This window comes from Macrotis lagotis, chromosome X, assembly GCF_037893015.1.
Source record: "Macrotis lagotis isolate mMagLag1 chromosome X, bilby.v1.9.chrom.fasta, whole genome shotgun sequence".
Classification (NCBI taxonomy): Eukaryota; Metazoa; Chordata; class Mammalia; order Peramelemorphia; family Peramelidae; genus Macrotis; species Macrotis lagotis.
The window spans coordinates 516,594,095-516,619,574 of NC_133666.1; the positions used below are offsets into that span (position 1 = coordinate 516,594,095).

General features: G+C 34.0%; 1 protein-coding gene across 1 annotated transcript in view; it reads left to right on the forward strand.

Annotated features, from left to right (window-relative positions):
* DTNBP1 (dystrobrevin binding protein 1) overlaps positions 1-25,480 on the forward strand; it is a 171,407-nt gene that overhangs the window by 48,809 nt on the left and 97,118 nt on the right. Inside the window, exon 6 of the mRNA XM_074207420.1 lies at positions 11,388-11,520. Within this exon, the coding sequence (XP_074063521.1) occupies positions 11,388-11,520 (133 nt within the window). The remainder of the gene's footprint in view (positions 1-11,387; positions 11,521-25,480) is intronic.

Here is a 25,480-nt window from a genome sequence, read left to right on the forward strand (position 1 = left end):
GAAGCCAAATGATTGTTCTTTGTTTCATTAATCTGAATTATTTTCTTATTGGTGTACTAAATGAGTGTAAAATAATATTCCTTATAATTAAATTTGGTATGCTGTTAAATTTATATCATTGGCAAGCTGCAAATAATATGTACCCCAAAAATGGCATAAAGAAAAATCCTAAATGAAATCACTGCTCCTTTGGGAAATTCTCTTGGAATTTGTAAAGTTGTTTCATGCTCAGCTGTCAAGCATTCACTAATGAATTTTCACAATTAGATTCTACTTCTCTTTTCCATTGATTGCCTAGATATGACATTCTGTTGTTATTACAAGAAATAGGGTGAAGTTTATTCTTCTCATAAAAAGTGTTTTGATACATATGTATGCTTACTGCTACTTTGTGTACACTAATTCTAATTTAGATTACAAGTTTATATTTGCTTATCTTTTAATGTTATATTTAAAACTTTTTGTAATAGAAAATGAATAAGTTCTGAGGGCTTTAAATTCTAAATGCATTTATTGCAATACCCATTATAATACTTATTTTTTCCCCTGAGTTCTATTGATACCCAGATAGAGGAGGGATGCAGTCTGATTTTATATTTATAAAAATCTCTAACATCCTTCTTCATTCTTTCTGCAAGCATTTAATAAGACTGTACTTTGTTACCAATCATCCTATTAATCTCTTTGAATATTAAAAAATAATAGCTAGCTTTTATATAGCACTTCAGGATTTGCAAAATGCTTTAAGTCTGTTATGTTTTTTGGTTTTAACACCAATCCCATGACATAGAAGCTCTTACTATTCCTATTTTACAGATGAGGAAACTAGACTGACCAAGACTTAGTGACTTAACCAAAGCTATTAAGTATCTGGGGTAGTATTTAAACTCAGATTTTCTTGACTATCAAACATTCCATCCATATTGCAAAAGTTGTCCACGTACATTGGAAATGAGAGTTTTTTTTCACCCAAAATTACCAACATCCAAAATCCTTGGTTTTGTTCTGAACAAATTATAAATCAGATTCAAGAAAATTTTCAGAACTTTTAATTCCTAATGCTCTCTATCTACCGGCCTAAGACCAAAATGATCCTTTTCTCAAGGATTTTACTTCCTAGGGGCAAGGGAGTAAAATGGGGGGAAGGGATATGAACAAAAATAAATAAATAAATACAAACTATAACCATTTATGCAAATATATGATGATTTTTTGAGTAGGGAACATTAACAACTATTAATTTCAGCTGTAAAGCACATTTAAAGGTTAAAATTCCATATTTTTTGTTTCTAATGATGTGTGATATGTTACTCGTGAGTTGTTTGATACATTAAGGGTCATTGCATCATTTTCAGAATAACGTATGTCCAAATCTTATTAGTTCTTTTAAAGTGGTTTTAAAAATCTATTAATATTTAAATAGAATCTAAATATATAAATTTATTGTCTTGATTATTATTTTTAAGTAATCATTTTTGGTGGTTAAAAATAATATGACTTAAAATCATCCCTAGCATTTTCAGTTAAATGATAGCAACTAATTATCATTGAGTCATATAATCTCAATTTCTTAGTAGTGGTCTATAAAAGACTAATTCCCTAATGACTAATCTATGAATGACTAATGTTGGAAGTGGACTCATAGCTCTGGATTTGGAAGACTCTTTAGAGGTCATCTAAGCTAGTACCCTCATTTTGCAGATGAGGAAACCAAGACCCAAAGACATTGTAATTTAAACAAGAATATACAGATGATGAGTGGCAGAGCTGTGGTTTGAAACTTCTTCTGACTTTAAATCTAACATTCTTTCTATTATCCTAGATGTCTCTCTAAAGAATAGTTTAAGTATATTACAGTTTCTTTCAGTGAAAAGTTAACTGCCTATCTAGGTATTAAATTCGTGACTTTGGTCTCATTACTATTGTGCTAAGCCAATTGAAGTAGAATCTAAATGTAATTGCCATCTGTTCAAGTGAAATTCAAAAAGATTAAAAAAATCAGATAATTTTATATACAGCATTCATTAATTTTATTATCAATTCTATTTTGAGAAATAATGGTGATTTTTCAGCTGAGGTTTTTTTCTCTCTCTCCTATTTAAGTGTCCAGGAGTATAATAAGCCCAAATTTAAACTAAAAATGTTGATTTCTAGAGAGTAATAACAAGACAATCTGTTAGATCAGTTATTTGTGACCCAAATTCATAAGAGGTTTTATATGACAGTAGTTAATTATTAACCTAGGTTGTATTAAGATAAAAATGAAATCACTTTCTTTTTATATATTTTATTTTTTCTCTAATTATAAGTTAAAGAAAATTTTTTAAAAGTTTCAGTTCCAAATACTATTCTTTCTCTCTTTCCCCTCTCCTCCCTGGGACAATAAGCAATTAGATATAAGTTATACAGGTGTAATCATGTAAAACATTTCCCTATTAGTAATTTTATACAAGAAGACTCAATAGAAAAAAAAAAAAGAAAGTTAAAAATAGCAGACTTCAGCCTGTATTCAGTCATCAGGTCTTTCTCTGGAGGTGGAGACTGCTTGCTTCATCATTAATCCTTTCAGGTTTTTCTGGATCCTTAGGGTCTTGCTAAATCATAAAACAACTAAGTCACTTGCAGTTCTTCAGCTAACAATGTTGCTTTTCGCATACACAAAGTTCTCGTCATTCACTTGGCATCAGTCTATGGAAAGCTTTCTGGGTTCCTCTGACATCATCCTGCTTGTGGCCTTCTTAGAGCACAGTCCTATTCCATTACAGTCATAACCTCAACTTGTTCAGCCATCCCTCAGTTGAGGGGCACCCCTTCCATCTCCACTTTGTCTTGATGTCTGGAACACAGGTCTAAGAGTGGCGTCACTGGATCAAAGGGCTTTTGCAGTTTTAGAGTCTCAATAAATGTTTATTAAATAACACCAATTCTGTGTAATGGAACCTGTGTTCTCTGTACTGGATACACAGGAGCATGCTGTCTTTAGAAAACTCACACTCTGCTTCAGAATGGGAGGCATTGCACAAACCATGGTAATGTCATTTATACCAGGCTGAGCACATTACAGTGGAGTTGTTGAATTCTAAGTGTTCAGTGCTGGTGAATCAGTGAGGTACTGCAGTGGAGAGAGAGCCTGACCCCAGGAGTCAGGAAGTGTCCTCTTCAAATCTGAGTTCAGATCCAACCTCAGACACTGATTGGCCTTGTGACCCTGGGCAGGTCACTAAATCCTATTTGCCTTAATGTCCTCATTTGTAAAATGAATTGGAGAAGGAATGGGAAATAACTGTGTCTCTTCCAGGAAAACCTCAAATGGTCATTGAGCCAGATATGACTGAAATGGCTGAACAACAGCTAAATGCTAAATACTCCAGAACCCATCAAATAATCCTATGATAATCTTTTGTATAATTCAAGGAACAGCAGAATTTCTTTTCCTCAGTTATAGCATTTTGAATTGAATATTTTTTCTCTATGTGTTAGCAGTACCAGCCACCAGATCATTTTAGAATAACTGTTTTAGCATAATGAAAAATCAGACATGCTTTAAGTGAAATTCGGTGTAGTCAAAGCTGTTTATGTGTGTGTGTGTGTGTGTGTGTGTGTGTATGTATATATATATTTTAGATTCTTTCTCTCTTTATATAAAAGTATTTAATTTTACATAGTCATCTTTAACCATTGTGTTATCTATTCTTGATTCCTTACTTTTACTAAACCTGCATAAGCAATTAATTACCAATTCTTGTTTATTTTTCTACATCTCATACCCTCATCATCACAATCATTGCTACCCTAGTTCAAACCCACATCATTGTCCACTTCGATTACTGTAATAACCTATTAACTCCTCTATTCAGTTCTATCTTCTGCACAGTGATCAAAGTGATTTTTCTAAAGTATAGGTCTGACCCATCTTCCCACCTTTTCAAAATTCAGTGGTTCCTTATTACATGTAAGATCAAATATAAAATTATCTTTTAACTATTTAAATGTCTTCATATCCTGGCCCCTTTGCTATCTTTCCAAGTTTCTTATTATTTACTCCCCCCCACACACACACACATGCAATTTAGCCATTCTTGTTTACTTGCTCTTCTACCCCCACAAAGCTACAGAAAGAGAGCAACTAATTCTTGTTACTGAAACTGGGAGCCTTTGATCTTTTGCTGCACTGGGTCCACTAGGGAAGGCAGCAAGGAGATTATACTTTTCCATTTTCTGCTTATTCCCTTAGGGGAACTGCTAGGGACGTGAAGCACAACTTCTATTTCCACCAGGACAAGACAACTTCCACTTTCAACTTCTAGCTTGATTTCCCATTGTCGAGAGCCTCCAGTGTGAAGTGGGGTACCCTTGACTTCAGGCCTTCTGTCATTTGAGGGAAGAGAAAAGTAGTTGGAAAACATGACTTCCATCTCCTGCTATTATCTCCTAGTAATCTGCAGCTGTCAAGGAAAGAGGAATAGTGAAACAGGGCCTCCTGTCCGGCCATCATTTGCTTTCTATCTCATCCTGCACTTATTTACTGCCTGAGTTCCATCCCCCTCTAGGAGGAAGAGTGGCATTTTCCATTTAATGATGTACATTCTTATGTTTGATCATTCCTTAAACATCTCGTTGATTCTGATCCCATGTAGGTCATTATTCAAATCATAAACTTCATATTCTACCTCTTGATTCCTTAATTCATCCTTCCTTGCCTGAAGACTCAGTGATTTGCCATCTACCCCTTCCACTGTGTCCTCTGAAATGCCTGTTCTTTAGACAACAAACTTCTTTCATCCTAAATCTTTTCCTCTGCTTGTCTTTTTCATCTTCTAACAGTTTCTGAAACTTGTCTTTTATCATCATTATCATTACTATTATTATTTTTAGAGAGGGTTTCAGCCTTTATCTTTGGTGACCCTGCTGACTAGTACCTAAACTGATGTTCAAACTTTTAAGTTCTAGGGAAGCTCTCTCATGTATGTGCTTAGTGTGCTTGGATTTATCCCTCTTACAAAATTGAATATTATAATGTTCAAGATGTTTCATGTGATTTTTATTCAGATTAGCATTCAGATAGCTTAATATTATTAGTAAAATTTGTACTTGATTCATTTAAAGTTAAAGCATTTAATTATCTCATGCTATTCTTGTGAAAAAAGACTTGATGCTAATATAATTATATGAAATTGGAACTGGTTGAATGGCCAAACTTAGAGGTACCATTAATGATTTAATGTTAGCTTGCGAAGAAGTCTTCAGTGAAGTACCACTATTTAACACTTTTAATCAGTGACTGGAGATTTGCAGATGTCAAAGAATGGAAGGAATGGGTAACATTTTGAACGACAAAGTCAGGGTCTAAAAAGATCTTAGCAGGCCAGAGCATTGGGTCACATCAAATAAAATGGAATTCAGTAGGAAATCATGTCATATATTGATCTTCAAAACATTTTTACAAAGATGAAGGGGAGGTATAATTCTATAGAATACATCTGAAAATGATTTCAGTGTTTTAATAGTAGTTTTAATAGTCCTGGGAACATCTACTCACATATAACAAGACATGGATGATAATCCAGGATACTAAATAATCATATAGGTAGGAAGAGAATCCAAGGAGGGTAGCATCACAAAAACCCAGAGAAAAGGTATTATCCAGGGAGGAAAAGATAGTCAACTGTGTTAAATACTGCACAACTCTCAAAAAGAATGAAGACTAAAATGCTATTGAATTTAGCCATTTAGTAATATTCTTAATGAATCCAATATTGTAAGTAGAACCACCACAAAAAAAAATTGAAACTGAGTGCTAGCAGTGAAAGTATGAATGGCACTTCTCCCTGGTTGTTTGTTGTTGTTATTGTTTTGTTTTGCAGAATTGGAAAACTCATTTTTAAATGATCATAGATTAGAGCTGGAAAAGTCCTTAAAAGTCAACTTGTTTAGTTATAATCTAACAGATGATGAACCTAAACCTCATTGAGATTAAATGGTTTGTCCATGATTTAGAGCTATTAAGCACTTGGGGAAGGATTCAGATACAGGTTTTTAAAGTAGAGGTTCAATGAACTATTTAGTAACCATGCTGGATCTCTTTTTTGTTATTTTAATTAGTTTTTCTAGATTGATTTTCTTCTCTTTTTAGTCTTTGTTATGAAAGACCACTTTCTGGGAGGATTGAGAAGAGGGATGCATTGAGAAATATAAGTGATATAAGAATAAGAGTTATCATTAAAATTATTTTTAAAAAATCACTGATAATCTTGACAGGAACAGTTTTAGTTATGTAGAAGATGAAGAAAGATTTGCAATAAATTGAGAAGTGGGAGGTATAAAAGTAGAGGAGAATGTTAATGGCTTTTTCTAGGATTTTGGAAATAGAGGGAAAGAGAGATATGGGATAGTCTGAAGAGATGGCAAGGATGAGGTGATCTAGACAAATTTTTATCAAACTATTTAATGACTACGCTTGGTCCAGTCACAAAGTTAGAAGGCAGTAAAGCATAGTGGATTGGATGCTAGACTGAGACTTAGCAAGACTCAGTTCTGGTTCAGACACTTAATAAAAACTACTTCAGTTCTAGTTTTCTTATCTGTAAAAAGAGGACAAGAAACTATACTTCATATAATATTGTGTTAACAAATGTTTTTGAAACCAGAACACTATAAATTGATATTATTAATTAGTTCTTAATTCATCTACTATCATTTGGTTTAGTCCTTTCCATCTTACTTCATGAAAATGCTTTATTGAAATCTAGGTACTCTATATATGCAACATTTCCACCATCTACAATTCTAGTAACCCTGTCTAAAGGATTGGAGACTAGGTTGTGCTGTGGATAAAGCACCAGCCCTAGAGTCAGCAAGACCTGCATTCAAATTCAACATTGCATCTTGGAACCATCTCTAGTCATCCTGATCCTTATCTGGCCCCTGCACTCAAATGGCTCCAGAGGAAAAAGGGAGTTGGTGACTTAGCACAACACCCTACCTTACTCAGATTCACTTGCTTGTTTTCATATCACCTTCCTGATGTCATGGTCTTCTTTGAGAACGAAGAACAAATCAAAAAGGGAATGCTTGGTCAATTTGCCTTGACCAGGAATTAAAGTCACTCATCAACCTATAGAGTATACTCTATAGAGTAGAGTACACTCCCTTCACATATTAAAATTTTGGCATATTTTTCCAGTTCTAGTCTTGTTGCATCTCCCCAGTTTTCCTTATCTTTCAAAGATTACTGATGATAACTAAGCAGTTAAAGCTTTGGTGGTTTTGCTATCATAGCTGCCTGTTGTTTGTGTGACTCTAAAGCCAATATCCCCACTGTTGCTGTGACATGAGGCACTGGAATTGAATATTTAACAAAGAAGGAGGCTTATTTTGATCTAGTGAAGCAAGAATATGAAGCAAGGTTATAGGAGCATTGAAGTTCTTTGAAAATGTTTCTGGTCAGTAAGTCATCAGGATTTGGTCAATAAATTCTTGGGAGTCAGATTAGTTTTGTGGTCTCTGGCACCCAAGTCTGAGAGTCTAAGATCGCTTGCAGCTTAGGTGTTTTAATGCTTCTCAATCAAGGGAGTATATTGAAGTACCAGGATTCAATCAGATTTTGTAGAGGGGGGGGGCATCTGTATTACAACATATGGGACTAAAGAAAGTTGTGTTATCAGAATGCTGCTCCTATTGCATTGCTGCATTTTTTTCATTATCCTGAGATATTTTTCATCTGAGCCTATTAACTTGATCTGATAATAAACATCAGCCTGATGGTTTACTTGTTTATATTTGACTTTGTATCTTCTCTTTTTTGAAAACTGAAATAACAATTGCTTTTCTAAAGTTATGTAATATTTCTGCTGTTCTCCAGAATTTTTCATATATCACTAACAATATCATATCTACTGTCATTGAGTAGCTAAAGTTGAAATTCATCTTGGCCAAGTGACTTGAATTCATCAAGGACAACCTCTTACTATCTCTTTATCTTGGTGTTAATTCCTCATTAGCCATTTTTGTTCTATCATTTCCTTGGCCAAGAGTAGCAGAAGCAAAATGAGAATTGAGCAAACTCTGCCTTCCCTTAGTGGTCAGTTATCATTGTTTCATTCACCACCAACAACAATCCTATCCTTTTTGTGACACTTCTTTTTTCTCCCAGTGTAACCAACTAAGTCCTAACAATCACATCTTTTTGTTTTTCTTGCTTTCCCTTGACAATCTCAGCCTATGCTGAGTTTTAACACTCCTGAAACAATTTTTATAGAATTGGCTTAATCTTATATTTATGTTATCTGATGTTGCTTTTTTTTTAGGTTTTGGGGGTTTTTTGCAAGGCAAATGGGGTTTAAGTGGCTTGCCCAAAGCCAACACAGACAGGCGACCATTAAGTGTCTGAGGCCGGACCTGAACCCAGGCACTCCCGACTCCAGGGCCGGTGCTCTATCCACTGTACCACCTAGCCACCCCATGTTGCTTCTATCTTTATACATATTTGTTAAAAATCTGAATTATTGGCCCTCCACAATAAAGGAGATTTGGTAGAGCAGAGGATTTGAAGGAATAGATGATGTTTCATTTTGGAGATGTTGAGTTTGAGATGCCTAGAGGCCATGCAAATCCAGATGATGATGATGGAAGACTAGTTTGTAGGGCAAAGGTAAGGCTCATTTAATAGATTTGGGAATCATCTGCATAGAGATGATAATTGAACCCATAGGGGCTGAGGAAATCACCAAGCAAAATAGTATTGGGCTGAAGGAGAGAAGGGCATACAGGATGAAACCTTAGAGGGCCACTGGTTGACTTACCAGAAGTTCCAGTAAAGGAGACTGAGGAATCCTGAAGATTGAGAAAAGCGTATTAGAGTTGTCAGATCATTGGTAACTTTGGAGAGGTCAGTTTCAGGTGAATGACAAGATCACAAACAAGAGCAGGAAGAGTTTAGAAATGAGTGAAGTGAAAGATGATTGAAACAAGGGTCTGTAGGCAACAAGGAAGCTAGCAGAAGAAATATTAGTGAGAGCATGAGAATAAACTAGGTGGCAATCTACTGCTGGAAATGAAAGGAAGAGGATGGTGGGGTGTGACTTGCTTGAACAGATGAAGTAACTCCACCCCCCTTTGTGTGAGATAGATGGGGGGGTAGGAAAGGCACCTGAATTATTCTGAGAAAAGGGATATGGGAGAGAAAAAAGAAGTCTTGGCAAATGGCCTCAATTTTTAAGTCTTTGAGGAAAGATCCTAAACATCATGAGAGGGTAAGCAGAGGGGAATCTTTAGGAGGTTTTTGAGAAGGGATGACAAAGTTAGGAATAGTCACCATGGTAAATGGAATTGCAAATTGGTTTGGGATGCATAAAAAGATTGCAACTACCTGTTGCACTGAAGGACTTAGCTGAGATTTATAGCTTGTATGTTTGGATTGTAAACTTTGTCAGTATAGTTTCATGGCGTTCTTTTTTTTTTTTTTTTTTTTTTTTTTTTTTTTTTTTTTTTGGTAAGGCAAATGGGTTTAAGTGGCTTGCCCAAGGCCACACAGCTAGATAATTATTAAGTGTCTGAGACCGGATTTGAACCCAGGCACTCCTGACCCCAAGGCCGATGCTTTATCCACTACGCCACCTAGCCACCCTGGCTTTCTCTAACTACATTCAACGATATGTAGGAGTATAGGAGACAGAGTGAGAGTAATGCAAGGATGGGATTGGGTAGTGCATGATCAATGATTGGACAATGGAGTCAGGGATTTATTGGTACAGGAATCAAGAATCAAGCTAGGGAAGAGGAGAATGTAGCCAGTGCAGAGTGATGACTGGGTAAAAACAGAGGAATGGAGAAATTGGAGGTCATATAAAGGACAAAGAACAAGATCAGGAGTCATAAGGCATAGGGAAAACTGGAACAATAATAATACAGTAAAGCAAAATAAGAATCCATGAACATGGAAGTGTGGGAAGTGGCAAGATCCAGAAGCATTATAACTTTTGTGTAGTTGAGATGGAGTGGAGTAAATTGAGGAACTGGAATTTTAAGGTCTTTGAGGGAGCACCATACTGTACATTGATATCCCTTAGATGAGAGAATAAATTATGATAGAAGATTATCAGTCAGGCACTTAGGATGAAAAAAGAATGTTCTAAAGTAAATAGATAATAATGGATACATATATGGAAAGAACCAACAAACTTCCTCTTGAATTACTTATACTCTTTCAACTCTATTTTTCAGTCTACTGCCACCTCCTGATTCTCACAGTTGTTAATAATCTTTTCTATCTCAAATTCTCCCCAGAAGAATATAAGATCCTTGAGGGAGTCATTTGATTTTCAAATTTATAACCCCAGATTGTAGCATAGTGCCTTGTAAATAGTAGATACTTGTTAAGTTTTAGTTAGATTGAGTTAAATGATTGTTTAGAATAGAACTTTTGTGGACATTATCAGTTATATGAATGTCAAAAGAAAATGAAATTATTTTCTTACACAAGATTTTCTTGATTTCTACATATTGCCTAATAATTCAAGAGAGGGTTTTAAATTGCTGTTATTTGAACACAACATTTTCCTTTTAAGGATTAGCCTGAGATTTGACTCCTGTGGAATAACTGTCTGTTCTTCAGTATTAATTGAACCATTAAATTAAATGGACATTTGTTTTTTTCATGGTTATATTGCCCTCATAGGATTTCTGAAGCCAAAAGAAGATTTTTCCTAACCTTGTTTTCCTCTCAGTTCTATTGTAATTCCCTATCTCCTCTAAATAACATGCTTGCAATGATACATTCTTAAATGCCAAAGTGGCAAAATAATTATGAATGTCATGAGTGGTCTTTTCTAAACTAGGTTCCAGTCTCACTTTTGCCATTTACTTACTTTGTGACCTTAGCCCTTATAAACAGCTCTTTTCTTAACTTGAAAATAGATGGGTTAGTCTAAATGATTTAAGTGACCCACTGTGTCCCCAGGTTTATATGATCTTTTACCGTCTCTGGGTTCAGGTACAATGATAACTGGCATTCAGTATAATATTTTTGAGATACCACGAGATCCTTGTAGGCTTCCATGTCACCAAAGAAAACTTAAATTATACTAAATATCCTGTGTTAATTATATTTTATTGTATTTAATTTTACATTGTACATTCAATCTAAGTAATTTAACAGTTTAATATGTATAGTACTATCTGTAACTTCCTATATATTACCTTTAATTATCAGAACATTCTGTTTCTTGGCTGTATTGGATAATGTTGGATAATATTTGGAAAACAGTTTGGAGTATATTTTATGATGATCAGTCATATTAACATTTGTATCTGACAGTTTGATGAGAAATGATATAAATGTGCAAACAAGAATAATTTTTTATTCTTTTTTTTCTTCTTGATTCTATCAGTTCAGTTAGAAGCTAATTTTGAAGAGGTAGAAAACCACTTGCTGCATTTGGAGGACTTATGTGGACAGTATGAATTAGAGAGATACAAACATCTACAGACACAACAGCTGGAAAATTACAAGAAAAATAAAAGGTAAGTTTGTGAAATTTACACTGTTGTGTAAATTGTGAAAATTACACTGTTGACCAAACTGATTAAAAATAATTTGGGTGTAACAAGACTCAATGACAAATGAAACCTTCCTTTATTTATTTATTTTTGCCTGTTTATTCATTGAGACTTTCCTCATATCCTAGCAGGTTTGTTTTTTTTTTGTTGTTGTTGTTATATAGAAAGGCCTTGATTTGTGTTGTATAAGCTTTATAGATCTCAACAAGAAGAGGAGTTTACTAGGACCATAGCAAGTTGAAGGGAGGAATGGACCTTGAAAATTCAAGAGACAGTGTTGCACAAAAAGAGGTGTCTGGTCTAATTTTTCTGTAGTGAATTAATTGTGTGTGTGTGTGTGTGTGTGTGTGTCTTTTTCTTTTTCTCCTTTGTTATTTCTACCAAGAGTGAGGAATAGGGACTGTGTGGAGAGACATTGGTGCTAGTCTGGAGAATTCTAGACTAACTTGACTGGGTTGAACCAACTTCTAGTCCTTCGTACCATACACATTATTCTAACTTAGGTAATGGTAAGTGCCTAAGAAAGTTCAGAAATAATTTTTAGTGGCAGGTAAAGTACCTGGACAAAGTAGAGACAGAGTACTTCCTTGATTGCATCTTACTCCTTCCTTTCCCTTCTTCTTTCTCAGATTTCCAGGAACATTCTGATACTTTTGTCAGTCCAGTGTTCCTCCCCTAAATTCCTTCTTATTCTGTAATGTTCCTTTCCTTCTCTTACTTATTATCAAAATTATATTATCTAGGTGTTGCTCCAGTAAAAAACAATTAACACATTTTAGAGGTTGAATATTTAGAGTAGAGGTATGTTTTTAGAAAAGTATATTTCTAGATTACATTGGCTATTCTAGGAATCTGCCCTGACTCCCAAACTAGACTGTAAGGGAATAAAATCATGAAGCCCTATCATATACCACAAATTGGATAATCTTAAACCCTTTGTAACTTATACAGTTTAGTTTAAAACAAAACAAAAAACCCCCTGAAACTAAACTGGATTGTGGAAGCCAGAAAATTTCCACGGAAATAATAAAAATAAAAACTATTTCTTTGAAAAGACTAAATGATAAAGCCTTTGGCTAAGTGATTACAAAGGAGAAGGCAGAAAATTAGATCAATAAAATAACAAATGAGCAAGGTAAAATAACAAAGCCAGGAAAAGTAAAAAGAATAATCCGAATCTATTATATCTAGTTATATACTAAGAAAATTGAGAACACAAAAGAAATAGAAAAATACCTTCAAAAATATAAGTATCAAATTGACAAGTTCAAATTAGGAATCTTAAAATAACCCAGTCTTACAAAAGAAAATTGAACTAACTATGAAGGAAATGCCAAAGGAAAAAAAAAACTCCTGGTCCTAATGAATTCATGAAAGAATTCTACCAAACTCTTAAAGAACAATTAATGCCTGTACTATACAAATTATTCTCAAAAATTAATTTAAAAACCCCATCCTCCTAAAATCCTTTTATGAGACAAATATAGTTTGAATACCTAAACCAGGGAACAATAAAACTATAATGGAAAACTGTAAACTAATATCACTAGTGAATATTATTCAAAAATTTTAAACAAAATTGTATCAAAGAAACTACAGCAATTTATTCAAGAAATCATTCATTATTATCAAGTTATATTTATACCACAGATACATAGATGGTTCAACATTAGGGAAACTAATCAACATAATTAATCATTAAAACCCAAAATATTAAATGATCAGACATGAAAACTTTAATAGATGCAATGAAAGACTTTGATAAAGGAACCACACTCATTTCTGCTAAAATTCCTACAAAGTATAGTCATAGACAAACCTTTTTTTTATTATCTTAAAAAGCATCTATCTAAAACCAAAAATAAGCATCATATGCAGTGGAAATCCTCTGCAGGAGTGAATGAAGCAAGGATTTCCATTCTCCCCATTATTTTTTGATGTAGTTCTAGAACTGCAATAATAAGAAAAAGAAATTAAGATATTGGCAAAGTGTAGCTAAAACTCCTTTTTGCTGACAATATGATGATATACTTGGAAAATCCCAGAGAAAACACAAAGGTACTAATTGCCCCAATAATTTCATTAAAGTTGGAGGATACAAAATAAGAAAATCCTCAAAAACCAATTACATAATATAACGTATAATATATACTATAAATATAACAAAAATCCAAGAGACGATAATAGAAAAAGGAAAATGCCATCTCAAATAATTACAAAATACATAAAGTATCTTGGTATCAAATTCACCAGTGCAAACAAAAAAATTTGTATAGCTTTAGTTACAAAATGCTCTTTGAAAAGATAAAGAATAACTTAAATAACTGAAGGAATTTTCATTGCTCATGGCTGGGCTGGGCCAATGAAACAAAACTTGTAAAATAATAAAATTCATTTGGAAAAGCAAAAAATCTAGAATTTGAAAGGATATGATGAAAATAATTAGGGTTGAAGGGAAAATGGAAAATACCACTTCCAGATTTCAAAATATATAGCAACAGTTGTCTGTTTAAAAAAAAACTCAGAAGTAGAAAGGTAGATCAGAGGATGCCCATTAGTGGGGAATGGCTGAATGAAATGTGATACATACATGCAATGCAATACTACTATGCTGTAAGAAATGTGCTAACTATGATGAAAACAGAGAAACATGAAAAGAGCTACACAAACTGTTCTGCATGAACTGATGTAGAATGAAGTAAACAGAGCCAAAGAACACAGTGAAAATAGAAGAAAACCTCATACACATAGAAAAGCAAAAGTGAATGTTGAAAAATTCTAAAGAACAAGTATAGTTTGAAGAAGGAGAAATGAGAAATACCCCCAACCCTACAGCTTTTCACATAGGTGGGAAGTCCATAGTTATTGTACATCGCATATATTTTCAAATGTTTTCAATGCATCAATCAGTTATGCTGATTTTTTTTAAATTGCTATTTGTTATGGGATACTTTTCTGGGAAGGAAAGAGAGGAATACTGGGGAAAACTATGATGATATAAAACAAAACCAATAAAACTTTATAAAAAAATTTTAAAGACTTATAAAAATTCAGAGAAGATGTTGAGGAGGACCTGAACTAGGGTTGCTCCTATATGAATGGTAAAAAGGGAATAAATGCAAAAGATGTTGTGGAAGTAAAATTGAAAGGAGTTAACAGCTTATATGGGAAGTGGAGTGATAAAGAATAAAGAGTTAAATAAGACTCACAAGGTTTTAAGGAGGTTATAGTTTTTGAATAGGGGAAAGATGTAACTAATATCTCTAAATCCAGAACTCTTTTCAGTATGCCACCCCACCACGACTTTTCAATTTGGTAAAGCTATTTGTGAAGCTGAAAGTAAGGATTTCAGTGGAATGGTAGAGGGTGGAAACCATGTTTTTAGTAATTAAGACTGATAAATGGTGTGAAAGTTAAACAAATATAGAAATTGTAGAAATTTGACAATAAAAGACAGAAGAGAGTGAGGAAAAAATAGCTTAAGGAGGTGGGTAGCAGGATAACAAAAGTCTTGTTTAATTACAATGGAGACACCTTAGACATATTTTTTAACAGATGACTAAAAGAAGAGAGAGATTAAAGATGCATGGGGAATAGGAAGGAGATTTTTGATGGAACATGTCATGAAAAGAAATCAAGGAACTTTTAAGAATAGATATAAAATGCTTTGGATCTCAATGCCTATCATCCCTTTCCAATCATTCCCCCCCCCAGCTTAAATACAGTGAAAAGAAAGGAATGTCATTTAACAGGAAGAAAAACTCACAGCAATCATTTTAAGTAATAGATTATAATACTTTGAATATTTTACTGGCAAGAAATAGAAGCTTTTAAAGTTTCAAGAGCTTTTTGGTAGTAGAATGATCTCCATAACTAATGAGGAAAACACAAATTCTAGATAGTATAAAAGCTGAACTTATAGCTTCTGTGTGACATGTCTCTCTAATAGATTCTATGATGCTATTCAAAATAGCAGGTTATATTTGTGTGACAATATGACACAAAATAATTTAAGAGTTTTCAATACCAGATGAACATCTTTTTGAACATCTTACATACTATGATAAGTGTTTGCAAAGATTTCTAAAAGCAATATTAGTTCGTTTATGTAGTCAAGTTGTAGAATTTACTCTTAGAATAAAAAATGAGCAGAAATTGAATGAAGCAGGGGTGGCTAGGTGGCGCAGTGAATAGAGCACCGGCCTTGGAGTCAGGAGTGCCTGGGTTCAAATCCGACCTCAAACACTTAATAATTACCTAGCCATGTGGCCTTGGGCAAGCCACTTAACCCCATTGCCTTGAAAAAAAAATGTAAAAAAAAAAAGAAGAAATTGAATGAAGCATCCCAACAAATTTTCTGCCTGTTCTGAGGTATTAAAAGTCATAGTTTAAAAATGTTAATGAGAATAATGTAGATGAATGAAATTGACCAGTAATTTTCATCTTCCCCATGACCTTCATGATATTTATATCATTCAGTGCTTGGGACATAATAAGCTTGAGAGATCTATATTGACTGGTTGACTGACCAGCTAACTGTCTTCAGGGATGCTGTTACTGCTGCTGTTTTGAGATTCATATTAAAATTATTTTGTATTTGATCAGGTGGAAGCCTCTTGAACATCATGGGGTTGGCTTGCTAGGTCTTAAATTGTGTATAAGTAAACCATAAAATATATATATAATATTATAGTTAGTCATTTAGAAATAAGAATGGAGCCATTTTTCTACTCACAAATAATTAGTTTTGGACAGAGTTGTGAGGCAGAGTGAAAAGAAAGTCAAGAGTCACAGTTTTGCAACTTATTAGCACTGTGATCTTGGGTATCTCTGGGTTTCAATATTCCCATAAAATTAGAATAATATTTTTAAATACCTTTTTCATGGAATTCATAGGAGCACAGGATCACAGCTGGAAAAGACTTCAGAGAACCTCTAGTCAAGGAGTTCTTAACCCCAGATCCAAGGACCTGGGGTAGGGAGTAATGATCAGTGAACCTGGATGGAGTTTTTCTCCAATATTCTTATTTCAGTATAGTTCAATTTTTTTTGTCATACTGTAAAATTTTATTTTATGTATTTAAAAACATCTTGGAATAGTGCATAACTTTTACCATGGTGCCAGAAAGGGTCCAGTGCAAAAAAAGTTATGAACTCTTGATCCTATCCAACTTTCTCATTTTACAAATGAGGAAACCGAAGTACCTAGAATTTAAGTGATTCAAGTAGTAAGAGGTACAGTTTGAACCCATTTGAATTCTAAATCCATTGATGTACCACTGTACCACTTCATTGTAGAAAAAAACATTAGAAATCTTCAAACACTATATAAATGTGAATTGTTTTTATAATCTTTCTCTTTAAGATTCTGTGATTGTAATATATGCAGTCTCTAGAGCTGGATAATAGAAGAAAGGGAAAGACAAAATACCTATTTCCATAATAATTGCATTTTCTGTAAAAATAGATATTGAAAATAGCCCCATAAATTATTTAACTAAATAATGTAAGGAATGTATAAATTAAGAGAGAAAATATAAATTAAGATTTGAAGAAGCCCAAACAGTAAACTATAACTTGAAAATGTGTGTGTGTGTGTGTGTGTGTGTGTGTGTGTGTGTATGGATAGATAGATAGATAGATAGATAGATAGATAGATAGATAGATAGCAAAGTAGAATGGAAAAGAGTGCTGGACTATAAGAGTAAGAATATACCTGAGTACCAGCATAGACATTTAGAATCACAAAACCTCCCTGAGGCTCAGTTTCCTCCTCTTTAAAATGGTAATAAAATTCTGTCTACCATCAGTCTCACGAGACTGTTGCAAGGAAAACACTTTCTGAACTATAAAGTGTTGTGCAATTAAGAGCTATTATTATTATTATTATTATTATTATTATTATTATTATTATTATTATTATTATTAGCCTCCTCTTCTGTATTAAGTCCAACTTGGGTGTTTTTCTAGGCAGAAATAGATTACATTCTCAATCCTGTCTGAAGACCATAAGTCATTTAAGTTCTTTTTTTCTTAGTGAAGATCCTTTGGAACTTTTAAGTAATGTGAATACTCCTGTTTCTCTTACTTTAGGCAACTGAGGCTTAACTTGATCACTTATTTAGAATAAATTGGATGGAACTACATTCTTTTATTCCCAAAGACTTTTTGTTACTCAGAGAACTTTTTCCTTCCCACTTATCATCTGTACATTAAACTCCTGCCATTGTCTGCCTTGTGCCACACTAAAAGAGGAACAGAATGGAGGCTGCAATAGATTCATATGAGTTCAGATCCTACCTCAGACATTGCTTTGTGAAGGCTACTTTTTCTTCAAAATATGGATAGTGAACGCCATAATATTTCTTCCCCTTGATAAAAACACAGATTAAGGTTACTTTTTAACTCAAATTCACAGCTTCTATGACTTAAAAATTAACAGCTTTCTTTCTTAGTGAGAAATGTTTCTTAAAGAAGGGAGACTTTTCTACATATTTAAAAATACAATTTTAGCATAACAGAACATTCCTTACAGAGTTGTATAGTATATGCTGTATTTTTAGTGTTTATTTAAAACACCTGTAGTGGAGTCAGGGTTTATTGCTTATGTCTTTTGTGAGTCTTTTGCCTTTTCTGTGGGGTAAAATAAAGAAATAAAGGCTGTTCTCCACACACAATCACGCACACACAAGCACATCCCTACAAATAATTCTCTTATGCTTTGATCATCTCTAAATATGCAATTTAATTAAAAGATAACTTTCATTTCTAGATTAAATGTACAGTCATTTTTATACATTTTCCCTTTGGAATAAAGGTTTCTTTGGAGAAAAGGAAGCTAGTATCTCTCCTAAAATAGAGCTTTTCCAAGAAAAAAAGATTTAACCGGTTTACTTAATTATAAATAAATTAATAAATGACTTATAATTCTTAACCATCTTTCACTGGGTTTGATATTTGGTTAACAATAGGCAGGAAAAGCTTATGAAAACTTTTCAGTGATTCATTCTGATCATAAAATCCTTTCTGATCATAATTCCCTAAGAGTCTACCCAGCACCAAGACAATGAAACATAGGATTCATCACTGTTTGAGCTAATAGAATTTAATGGTTACTTTTGGGATTGGAGAGGTTTATTTTTTGGGGAGGACACAAATATTTTAAACAGACTCTTTTCATAATTTCAGAAATATATTTATAAAAAGTCTAAGATTAAGGTTTGGGGAGGTTTATTTTTTGGCGTGAATATTGATTGTAACTGAATCTTGGAAATCTTTTAAAATAATGGGCAAAGATGACAAAAGATGGAAATAATCTGTATCAAAGGAATTGTGGAAAAACTGGGCACACTAAATTGCATATTTTGGATGGATGGAAGGATGGATGGATGGATAAAAGAAGCATTCATTAATACTTACTATGTGTAGAGCACTATGCTAAGCCTGAGATATACAAATGAAAAGTAAGACAGTCCCTTCTCTCAAGGAGTTCATGTTCTAATGGGGGAGATATGCATATAGAAATTTCAACTGCAAATCATATGGTAAGATCTCACACCAAACACATGTCGGTCAGTACATCTTCTTTAATTTCAGTTCAATGGATAAAATCATATCGATTTTTAATGTTGAAGCATTTGATAATGCAAGAATTTTGATGGCAAGAATTTTCTTTTTTTAGGTGTTCAGTAGTTATGACTGCAGGATCACCTGAGGGAACAGTTGCTAGGCTGCACCTGGAATGGGGTGACTTCTGAAGATGATGGCTAAGGAAAGAGGGTTGGAAACCTTCCTGTTCTCTCTTTCAGGTTCAAGATCTTTTTGGGTTGTCTACATTAGTGTCTGAAGTCAAGGGGTGGGGATAATTTGATTTGCCTGGCACCAGCTTTCTCCTATATGCCTCCTGGGGCCTTGCTTCTTCAGCTAGACTGGCTTGCCTGCCCATTTGTGACAATTAGTTGGCAGTTGGTGCTGATGGCTTGTCCCTTCTCCACAAAGATGTATTCTATGTCTGTGAGGGGTAAAAATATGGTTTCTCAATCAGAGACAGGAGTCAAATGGAGTCACAGAGAGTGAGACATGGCTGAAAAAAGGCTGAAACCAAGGATTCCATATAAGGCAATATAGTTGGGAAGAGTGAATGTCAATGTAGGTGTTGCTGACTGCTGGCATCAGAGAGAAGGTTTGGAACTAACCAAATGATTTTGTTTGCATAACAAGGAGGGTGCTTACTCTTAGCCCAGGAGTTCTTAACTTTTTTAGTGTCATGGGATGCCTTTGGCAATCTGATAAAATCCCTGCACTGTTTCTCAGAATAATATTTTTAAATGCATAAAATAGATAGGATTGCAAAAGAAACCAATTATTTTAAAATACAGGCATCAAAATTAAAATAAAGAACTTCATGGATCCATTAATAATCCTTCATCTAACCAAAAGAGAGATGCAATATAGTTGGGAGAGCTTATTTGCTTCAAATGAAGTAAAATAGAATATAAAAGGGAGGCAAGGTCTAAGATGAAGAGAAGTCTGTTATTTTCAAAGGACTGAAAGAAAGACAAAAGCTAGAATAGGATATAGGAGGGGTAGGATCTGAGATAATAAAGATAAAATATTTAGTTGAGGAAGTTGGGGATTGGGTTTTCTACTTGGCAGCCAGTGCCAATGAATAAATAAATGCATAATTTTATTAGTGGAAAGACAGTCACATGAACATATTATTGGTAGACCTATGACCACTATTCTAGAAAGTAATGTGGAATTATTCAAATAAAGTGGTGAAACTGTCCATATACTTTGACAGAAATTTCACTACCAGGGCAATCATTGATAAAAAGAAAAGCTGCATATATATCAAAATATTTCTAACATTATTTTTAATATTAGCAAGGGATTAAAAAAAAGTACATGCCTATCTGTTAGAGAATGAATGACAAAATTGTGATACATGACTATAATGGGGGGGGGGGGAATGGTGGTGCAAGCAGCTAGGTAAACAGTGGATAGTGCATTGGCCCTAGAGTCAGGAGGACCTGAGTTTACATCTGGCCTCAGATAATTGATAATAACTAGCTATACCATATACAGCTTGGGAAAATTGCCCCACAAACCCCTCCAAAAAACAAACAATAAATGAAATGAATATAATGGAATATTACTGGCCTGTAAGAAAAATGAGCATTGGACCTAGAGACTTACATGTATTATGCTGGTCAAGTTACTTAACCTGTTTGTCTCAGTTTCCCACAACTGTGAAATTTTTTTTACAGCTGTGAAATTGAGATTATAACAATACCTATCTTAAAGGGTTATTGTAAGGCTCAAATGAGATAATATTTGTAAAATACTTAGCATAGTGCCTGATCCATCCCCATTCCCTTTGGTGAATTTATGATCAACTTAGGTAAGTGTTGATTTTGTTTCATAGTATGGAGTACCTACAATAGTGAAATCAAAGATGCATAAAAGTAACATATATTAACACATTGTTTATATAGCACTTGGAACCATAAGAATAGAAGTTAAATGAAGGTAAATTTTGCTTTATTATGAGAAGGAACTTTATTCCCTCTCATTCACATTGCAATCTAGCATACCTGGCCTCATGCTTGGTTCCTGTCCATTTCCTCCACATCACCTACCTCTGCACCCTTGTTCAGGCTGCTCCCCTACACCAACACCCCAATGAATGTTCTTCCTCTTCACTTCCTTGTCCTGAGAACCCTCCCCTAGCAGCAAAGTGCTTTCTAGAAGTCTCTGCTGATCCTTTCAGTTGTTCATTCTACAATCCTCATCTCTAAAAATTTCTTTGTATTTCCTTTTTGAATGTGCTATTTTCCTGCAGTTAAAAATGTCAGGGACTATTTCATTTTTATCATTATAGTTCCATCATATTTCCGAAATAAATACTCCCTTCAGCTGATTTTAATTACTGACCCCAAATAGATTGGGCAACCTTGTAAAATAGTAAATATGTCCCATCACTAAAAAAATTCATGGAGAGGCTGGTTGATGTTTTGGCTACTTCCACTGTTTTAATGCAACAATATGAAGATATATTTTTTATGTAGCATTTTGAACATAATATTTTAATATATAGAATTTTTTAGCATTTTGTCACGGATTTCTATTAGAGAAGTGATTTAGCATTCACATTTTTAAAATGATTATGAAGACATTTGTCCAGTGGTTCTAATTTATTAGACCTGCATCCGAGACTATCGTAGTTGATTTATATATATATGTATGGGCAGACTTAATGCATTCCTATTCAACACACTGTAGATTTATTTATTAATGTGATACTCTATTTTGTTTTTATTCTTATCTCATTTTGTTTTTATTCTTATCTCATAATTCATTCCCTATGAGTGTTATGGATGAGAATTGGGGTCTCCAATAGATTGAGGGGCCTTAACTAGTGAATGAATTCATATAAGTTCTGGGATTTTAAACTGCTCAGGATTTATTATATATTGCTACAGATTAAAAAAGACAGATTAAAACTTTTTTTCCTCTTGGAGGAAGTGACAGTTATTTTGAGGGCAGAAGTGAATAAGAAAAGGCTAGACAGACAGAAACAGATAGAGATAAGGAGAGAAAGAGAGACTTGACAGTCAAGGAAGAGCTGTCTGAGCCAGGGAGAGCATGACCTAGAGGGGAGTTTAGGCTGGGTTTTTATAGTCTTGCCCATTATCTGGGTACTGGGAGCAAAGGGAAAATCCCTACTTCCCCCCTTTTTGAATGAAACCAATTAGGTTAGAAGCTGGGGGTTGGGAATGAGAAGACCAGTACAAATTTTTTATATAACAATGGAACAATAGGAATCAATTTACATCTCAGAAGCAGATAGTATTCTACACTTTAACACCATAAAAGATTACAAAATTTGTTTCTAATTACAATTTTCCTATATTCAAAATTCTCTGCATCATGAGGAAAATGATAAAATGTTTGTTTACCCATTAGCTATGTTATAGTAGCTGTATTGAACTTGATTTTGTTTTGCTTTGTATTTATTTTGTTCATAATACCTCTGCTAGGCTAAAAGTTTAGAAAAATAAAATTAATGAGTTGGTTCCAAGAATGATAAAATGTAAATGAGTTATCTCCATTATTTCTTTATTCTATCTTTAACCACATTAATACAGAAATGTAAAACTTCAAATACTGTTGATACTTGACTTTTATGGGACTGAATTATGACAAAATTATAAGCACATCATCAAGAAAGGATTTGTTCTTTTTTATATAAAATAATTTCCTAATTGTTTTTTAATGTAGGTAGACATGAAATTTACATATTAAAATTATAAGAATGTATCCTTTCTTTTTTAGAATAAAATCTTAAGTACACAAATACATCCCAAAACCAACTGAAAAATAGCTTTGCTGTGTCTCTAAGTATCATTTTAATTATTTAGAACAGGGTAAAGAAAAAAGCAGTCTTCCTAGTTCTAGATTTCACAAAAGAATTTTTTTTAATTTAGAGCATGTTTTTAAAAATAACTTTCAGTCATATTTCAGAATTTTTATACATTCATACAAATTTTACATTCACATGTGTAGATGTAATGTATGAAAATGATCCTATATAACATTATCACATATTGAATAGAGATTGAATACCTTCAGTATAGTCTGCTTATCAATGGAAAATATATTACTATATTGTATGTTTTTAATGTGGGATAAAACAAAAATAGATTTCTAGTTACAATCATAGACTAGTTAGGACTTGAACTGCCTTACACTCAGGCAATGAGGAAATTATGTCAGTAACATAAGCCTTCCATCCCTGAAGAAATCAAGACTCCAGGGTAGTCTCAATTATTTTTTTTTAAATCATATACATATAAATGTGTGTGTGTGTGTGTGTGTGTGTGTGTGTGTGTGTGTGTGTATTTCCTTATCAGCAAAAATCTTCCTCTCTCCCTCCCATCTTTTCCTGCTATTGTGGATAAAAGAAAACAAAGTTCCTGTTACAGACATATAAAATCAAGCAAAACAAATTTCTACTTCAGCTGCCACCAAAAAAGTCTCATTCTGCATGCTGAGTGCTTTATCTTTCTATCAGGAGTTGAACAACATTTCACACAAGAAAGGAAGATCTGGGCATCTGGACAAAGGAACAGAGATGGGTGATAAAATGTTGTGTATGAATGATAAAGAGAACATATTAAGAAAAATTATATGCTCACCTGGTACATCCTGTCATCTGATTTCTATTCCATTGTTATCTAGATAAATAGCCCCATTGTGGGTCACAAAGATCATATTAATGTAAAAACTTTCATTTCTTGTCTGTATTCATCCATCCAAAAATCGTGCTGAAATGTAAATGTCTTAGCCTTTCTTGTTTATCTGTTTTTTTGTTTTAGTTTTTTCCCCAAACCCACCTGTTGTATGGTGGGAATCACCACAACCTCTTAGCAGATTTTCTTAGGTTAATAGGGATAATCTCAAGCCCACCCCTCCAATTCCTCCCCTACCCTTCTCCTAGCATGTACCACATGGTCTGTTCCCCTCACCAAGGTACATGTCTGATAGATCACATTCAGGAGTTGGCAGCTCCTTAGGGCCTCCCTTATCCACTCTCCCCAACACAGATAGCATGTTCCATCCCTTTTAAAAGCTCTGCTCTTCCTCTCTGCCAGGTTGCTACCCTTACCAGCCTAGCTGCAAGTATGGTCTTAAGAGTTGTCTTGCCCTCTTTTCTGGCTGCTACAATTTTATTAAGGAACTCTGTGAGTTTTCTAGTCCATTTTGCCATCCAAATCTCTGTACTTTGATACATGTTACCTTAAACATTTGTAGAAATATGTAAAATAAAAACTGTAAATTCTTATACTCCCAAATCAGAGAACTGTGTGAATTCATTCCCCATTTTGGGGAACTCACAGTCTTTCACAAGTCCCCAGTGCACCTATCAGCCAGCAACATGAAAACTGTAACAGCAAGTTAAGCCAGGGTGGCTCAGCGTAGAGGAAGTGTGTGAAGGAAAGTAATTTGTAATAACCCTGGAAAGATCATCTGGAGTCATATGACTTTAAAATGGTAAATAAAGGAGTCTGAACTTAACCTAAAAGCAAGGACGAACCACTCCTATATTTCAGGCACTGTGCTAAACATTGAGGTCACAAAAAAAGCAAAAAGCAGGCCCTGCTTTTAAAATAGATGTCTATATTTAGCTTATAAAAGACCTTCATCATTTGGCTAGTTCATTTTTTAGAGTAGAAAATAACAATAAGACCTGTGTTTCAGGGATAACTTTTTGGATCTTATGTGGAAGGTTAGATTGAAAAAGAGAGAAAAAGTAGATACAGGGGACCAATTAGGAGTCAAGAACAGTGATAGGAACCAGGACTTAAGGGTTGTCTTGTGAGCAGAGCAAAGGGGAAAGATGCAGATGTTAAGGAGGTGGAATTGATTTGACAGTCATTTGACTCTGTAAGGGTGAGGGAGAATGGAAAGTTAAGGATGACTCAGAAGTTATGATTCTAGGTGAATGGAAGAATAAATGGTAAAGTGAGGAGGAAGAGGAATGAATTTAGGGGAAGAGAGATAATGAATTCTGTTTTGTTTTTGAGGTTCCTGTAGGATATTTAGATATTTTTTCACTGGATCATTGATTTAGAACTAGGAGGAACCTTAGACTTCATTATGTCTAATTCCCTCACTTTTACAGATGAGTAAACTGAGGCACAGAGAAGTTAAGTGACTTGTCTGGGGTCATCCAACTAGTGAGTGTCTGAGATGAGATTTGAACCCAGGTTTTCCTGATGATAATGTTGCTGGGCATGCCAAATTAAGATTTGGGAGGCCTTGAAGGTGAAAGAATTCATCTTCTGGGATTTTAAACTGCTCAGGATTTATTTTATAAACCTGCAAAATATACAGATTAAAATATTTTCTCTTCTTGGAG